General features: G+C 34.9%; 2 protein-coding genes across 2 annotated transcripts; both read right to left on the minus strand.

Moving 5' to 3' along the window:
• Positions 1–337: 337 nt before the first annotated feature.
• LOC147389066 (chaperone protein dnaK-like) lies at positions 338–1515 on the minus strand. The gene is made up of 3 exons (XM_086419724.1): positions 1418–1515; positions 1178–1304; positions 338–862 (listed from the first exon to the last, which is right to left on the minus strand). The coding sequence occupies exons 1-3, from the start codon at positions 1513–1515 to the stop codon at positions 440–442; spliced, it is 648 nt and encodes a 215-aa protein (XP_086275850.1). The 3' UTR covers positions 338–439.
• Positions 1430–2599, minus strand: LOC147389067 (stromal 70 kDa heat shock-related protein, chloroplastic-like). Its single transcript, XM_086419547.1, has 3 exons — positions 2059–2599; positions 1763–1951; positions 1430–1560 (listed from the first exon to the last, which is right to left on the minus strand). Exons 1-3 carry the CDS (start codon positions 2094–2096, stop codon positions 1518–1520), a joined length of 270 nt encoding a protein of 89 aa, XP_086275673.1. The 5' UTR covers positions 2097–2599; the 3' UTR covers positions 1430–1517.
• Positions 2600–5948: the final 3349 nt, after the last annotated feature.

The raw sequence follows: 5948 nt of genomic DNA on the forward strand, positions 1-5948 counted from the left end.
ATCTAAATCTTCATAACTATGAGTATATTTTTTTTTGTTCATCATACATTATCACAAATCGTCGGAAGAGATGGAAAGTTACATCTAAATCTTCGAAATTATAAATATATATGTAGTTCTTGATTCTCCTTAGCCATCACAAATCCTTGGAATGGATTGTAATCCTAGTAAAAAAAATAGTGAAAGGATATTTTTGGTACTTCAAAACTTTTCTTAAGACAAGTGGGCATTTACAAAGCAATAGCAATTTGATACAAGGAACCACAAGCTTCAAATCATCATTAACTAAGAGTCAAAATGGCTAGTGAATGTTGTCTTCAGAAGCATCTATTTCCTTAATAGATAAGTTAACTGTCAATTGAAATTGCATCAAATTAAAAGCGATAGCACTGAATTCCAAACAAGATCCACGACCTTTTAAACACTTAAAAATTTCACATCAATAATAAACAAGAGCACAATAGGGGTTTTCCAATGTCGAGCTAGCATCATCATCAACGAAATCGTTTAAACCACTTGTCCATGAGCTAACGTCACCATCAGTGAAATCATTGAAACCACTGGTCCATGAGCAAGCGTCATCATCAGCGAAATCGTTTAAACAACTTGCCCATGAGTCTCTCTTTGAATTGTGTTCTATTACACTCGCCAAGGATTCTTGAAAGTTCTTAAACCTCCTATTTTCTTCTTCAGGTCTATAAATCCTTCCATATTTCTCCTTCCATTGTTGAAAGAGCACGACGGCTTGTTCTTCTGATACAACCTTATCTGGCCCATAACTGACAATGGAAAACCTACTAGGACGAATGCCGACTGTGGGTTCCATATTACTTGTGTGTATCCCAACTCGATCATTGACTAGCTGCAACAATAGAACAATATATGTAAGTTTTGCAAGACTATTACCGAACATGACCAATCATTCATGTTCAAAGAGATTTTCAAATTTTTTTTTTTTTTTAGTACTAAAATAACATGTCCATTTTTTCTACAATGGGCTTTATGAATAAATAGGCCAATGGGTGGTTCCAATCCAAGGTCAAAATACTTAGTTTTTTTATAAAACAGCTAGGATGGTGGGTTTCAGTAGTTAGGCCTCCAAAATACATTTTTTTTAAATAAACAATGCACGAGCTAAAACCGCTAAAGAATATTTTTTTTCTTTTTGGAAATATACCTTGTTGGGCAAAGCGCAGGCATCAGTGATGGTGATGCTCTTCATGTTCCGGGTTTCCCAGTCTTCGGCCGTAACAGTAAGGGTACCATTGGCATCAATATCAAATTTAATTACCACACCACTCATTCTAGAGGAAGACCAATTAAAACAAAAGCTACCAATAAATTTGTTATCCCTTGCAAATTTTTCCTCAAGCTGAAGGACATTTATCTCAATACTTGTTAAATCATCTTCACTTGCCCGGAACAACTCCTGGAGAAGGGCAGCTTTGTGTTCCTCGGAATAATTTTGGTCATAGTACCATCTGAGGCCTCTAGACCAAAAGATAATGGTGTCATGTCTAAGGGAACAATATCGCTGGAATTTCCAACCAGGAGACCAGCCTGAAATTTGAATAAATTTAGGAATACAATTTGAATAATAATTAATGTTCTACTACGTAATAAAACTAGATGTAATTGCCACAACAATAATTATGAACCCACTTCTATCTGGTTTAATTAAAAAATTATGTAAGATTTTATCTCAATTGATGAGGACTAAGACATATGAATGAGAAAAAATAACAAGGATAAAAGAACTAACTGGAAGTGCGGCCTCACGAGAGCAGCAACTTCGGGAATGACACTGACGTTGGGATCTTTTCCAATCATTTTCTTCACAACTTCCTGAACAATTGGTACATATGAAGATCCATCAACATGTATCAACTCATCAAAGCCATTGCAGAAGAACATTGCATCCCTCAAGACATTTTTAATTGGGGTTCTTAACCTACAAAACATAATCCCAAATATACAAATAATAAGTCCCAGAGGACTTTCAGATGAGCAATAGAATGTCATAGTTACGATAGCAAACTTGAAAAAGAGTAGACCCACCACATCGTATTTGTTAGAACTAAAGATGAGAGCTCCATCTTGACTTTCTCAGTTGTCTCAGTGAGACACTGAAGAAATTGTTCATCCTTCAAAATATAGATGTCTCCATCTTTATTGATGTTTGATGCAAGCCGATCGACGATTCTCTCTTTTAGTTGGAGTTGCTTAAATGTTATTCAGTCACAAGAAGTCAAAACAAAATCACATTAACATTCCAAAAACAGTTGGTTGTAAATAAAATGGAAGCAAATTATTCCAACCTTATCAAACTCATCACCACCCCAATGTGTATCTCCGAATGACGAAAGCACCTTAAAAACTTCATCTCCAGCCTCGAGAACAACAACTACAATAAAGAGGCAAGCAAATATTTAAAACAGCAGGAAACAAAAATTTGAGCACAGCCATCATTTCCATGTTCCAGACACTCAACTCCTTATTCTATGCCTTAACATTTGTAAGGAATAGCCAGTTGGAAAGTTGGCAAATCTTTATAATGACCTTCACAACCTCTTAAATACTTTTATCAAGTGTTTAAGACCTTAAATGTAGAGGAATCCCAAATACACCTCTTAAAATCATTACATTCATTAACTTCGCAATCAAAATAGTAGATCGCAAAACCTAAACAGGAAACAACATATAATTGTATAAAGAACCATGTTGAAGCAACATACTTTAATTATGTACAATACACCATATCAACCTAGCCTGCCTTCAAGATTTTACAGCCTAGATTACCCCATCCTTTTAAAGCTACTTTTAAACTTGGTAACAGTGTTGGTATCATTACCAATATACTTAAATATCTTGAAATTTCCCGAGATTCCTAAAGTATTTAAAACATTCTAGAAACCCAAGGTGATCAATTTTGAGAGTTCAGAGTTTAAAATATCCATTAAATGATGTGAATTCTCCAAAGTTCTATGCATAGTTGTATTCTTTATAAACTACTACAGTACCATATGTAAAATATAAAATGATACTTTTCTTTCTATTCCTCATGAACTCATGAAAATAGCTTAAGATATTTATGTCTATAAAACAAAAAGAAGTCAATTTGACATGGGTTCAGACATATAAAACAAGAACCAACAGCTAGACCAATGAGGGGCGCTTTTTGAAGGATTTAAAAAGGAGAGAGATATGTCAAAAATGACGTGGATGAAAGTAGTTAGGAAATATATGAAGCCACATTTTTTACTGAAAATATGGCTTGGAATTCAGAGTTAAGTACAAAAACAGGATTCCAGTTGCAGACACATATTTGGGACAAGGCATATTGATTGGTTGGCTAAAATTATATACAAGATCCAATTTGTCAATTCACAAGATTTTCCTAATAAACTAGAAGTAAAATAAGGTTAAAAAATTCCCAAAAACCATGCCAATGTTCTCATGAAGAAATTTGATTATGTATCTAAAAATATCTATATATTCATTCGCCAATTTAAACAACGAAACCTAAAACAAATAGAACACTAGAGAAGATAAGACATTTTCCTGCAAAAATAAGGACGCAACTTCCACTCTAGTATTCAAAATCTTTACTTTTATAGTGAGAAAAGGTGGAGTAAAGAGGTTCGACATCAAAATTTATAAGACCAAAAATACCCCCACAATTGCGTTTATCCTTACTATTCTTTTTTATATGGATAAGCTGGACTTGAATCCATGACCACAAAGTTGCTTGGTAATGTATTCAACCAAGTGGGCTATAGGTCTAAAGAACATTTATCTTTACTATTAGTGTCATTTTTGTCAAAAGGAATAAAATTATACCACGACTCTTATAATCATCGCGATTAAACGTAAAAAGTAAAAAAAAAAAAAAAAAACTAGGGATGAAAATGGACCTTTGATTGATCTTCAACATGATCACAACTCTTGGATAACCTATTTTTTTCTTACAACATAAATTAAACTAACCTACAATTGAAAAATAAAAAAAAAGGGAGTAAAGAAGATGGGATTGAGCTAAAGGACTAAGGGGACAACCTTCTCAACTTTGGCTTGAAAGGGTATTTATAGGATTTGAATAGGTAAATTCGTGAGAGACAATGGGGTGAGGTGGCATGGTTAAGTGGAATTTTGGTGTACCTTGGTCAAAAGGGCTTTGGGCTTTAAAAAATTGGTTTGGGTTGGATTCCAAGTCCTATACTTGTTTAAAATGAGCCTAAAGAGTTTATAATTTATTTTTAAAAAGCCCAAAGGCTTTATTTGAATTTTACAAGGTCTTTTTGACACTATTCTTCTCATTTTGATTATAGAGTTTCTCCCATAAAATCCAAGACTTTCTCTATCTTTTTGTACCATCCCTTTTTTGCTTTAATTTTTGCTTATGTGGAAATTAACAAACATCATTAAGTACATCTTAAAATCAAAATTTTAACAATATTTTCTGGAAATATATAAGTGATTAATTTAGGTAAATATAGGATTACTAGCTGGGAAAACAGTTAAATTCACGATAATTAGGTACTAGAAGGTATGTTTCTAGGTCTCAATCAGCAGTACCCCCTTGTTTTTCCAACAATCACTTATCACTGATCAGGACCTTAATGTTAAAATCGTTCTCCCGACCCATACCCAAGTTCAAGGTTCGGATATATGGACTCCCACCAAGAAGTAGAAAATGTTTTTCTTCTTCAAGATCAACAGGTGAACATGGCTCCTACCATGTTTTCCAATTAGAAGTCATATCCGACTTTTGGAAAGGGGTCTAGGTTTTCTTCCCAAGCTCTTAGCTCTCCTCTTCTATAGGGAAGGCCTTCACACTCGTGCCCCTGATCTCTGGCACACATTTTGTCCTTAAGGATGGCGAGGTGGCTCAGACCGTTTTTGAGGTGGTGTGGCTCCCTGACGACAAGAGAGCCATTTATTCTCTGTTGGATAAAGATCATGAGTCCTTGTTCAATGAGTTATTCAGAAGTCTGCCACAGATATCTACTTTTCTTACACTCTGTTTCTTTTGTGTTTTCCTTCTTTATCACCTCCTAACATTTTGACAAGAGTAAGGCCTCCATTGCTCAAAGAGATCAAGTCATCTCCAACCTGAAGGTCATAGCTATATGCTTGAATGAGTCGCTCTAATTTGGGGGGCAGTCGACTCAAGAGAAGGAAACTCTTCAACAAAAGATCTCCAATCTGGAGACTTTTGTCAAAAAGGATGAAGAGAAGGACACTTTGAAAAAGCAAAAGGAAAGGCTCCAAGCCCATTTGGACGCCTTTAATGATGATTGGAGATTGCTATTTGGGAAGAAAATGGACGGCTATGATGGAAACATCTACTCTTTCCCCTTCCAACCCCATTTTTGTCCTGCCCTTCACCAAAGTTCTTGAAGACCCTCAATCTTATGAGGTTGGGATCTAAGAGAACTCAAAATCTGTTGAGGTCTGGGCTTACGTATTTTCCTTTCTCATTGTTTTTTTGATGCAATCCTTTTTTATGTAATAGGCTCCCTTTTTTTGAAATATAATGAGCCCTTTTCTAGTGAAATTTTCGTATTTTCTTCCTTAATGTCTTTATCTTTATTCTTTTCAACTTATTTTAAGTATGCTCGTTAAATTGACCTTACCATATCTATGCGTTATCGATTCGTTGAATGGATAGGCAAGAGTCGGTTTGTTGAACCGATCTTATCCTACCTTATGCCTTATCAATTTGTTGAACCAATGGATAAGGTTCAGTTCGATGAACCGACCTTACCCTACTTTTTGCCTAATCAATTTGTTAAATTGATGGACAAGGCTCGGTTTTTTTAACCAACCTTACCTTACCTTATGCATTATTGTTCATTGATCTGATCAACAAGGATTGGTTCATTGAGCTACTTTAACCTACCTTATGCCTTATTGATTTTTTGAACCGATGGTCAAAGTTTGGTTCG

Source organism: Akebia trifoliata, chromosome 12 (genome assembly GCF_017979445.1).
Source record: "Akebia trifoliata isolate Shusen 1 chromosome 12, ASM1797944v1, whole genome shotgun sequence".
NCBI lineage: Eukaryota > Viridiplantae > Streptophyta > Magnoliopsida > Ranunculales > Lardizabalaceae > Akebia > Akebia trifoliata.

Bases quoted from the DNA above. Each gene is read 5' to 3' on its own strand.
- LOC147389066 (XM_086419724.1), bottom strand. From the start codon at position 1,515: ATGACACCATTATCTTTTGGTCTAGAGGCCTCAGATGGTACTATGACC. The intron at 1,305-1,417 runs GCAAGTGAAGAT...GTCTTCCTCTAG, and splicing joins TTCTCCAGGAGTTGTTCCGG to AATGAGTGGTGTGGTAATTA. The intron at 863-1,177 runs GTATATTTCCAA...CTATTGTTGCAG, and splicing joins CCTGCGCTTTGCCCAACAAG to CTAGTCAATGATCGAGTTGG.
- LOC147389067 (XM_086419547.1), bottom strand. From the start codon at position 2,096: ATGGAGCTCTCATCTTTAGTTCTAACAAATACGATGTG. The intron at 1,952-2,058 runs GTGGGTCTACTC...TATGTTTTGTAG, and splicing joins GTTCTAACAAATACGATGTG to GTTAAGAACCCCAATTAAAA. The intron at 1,561-1,762 runs GTTAGTTCTTTT...TTCAAATTTCAG, and splicing joins CTCGTGAGGCCGCACTTCCA to GCTGGTCTCCTGGTTGGAAA.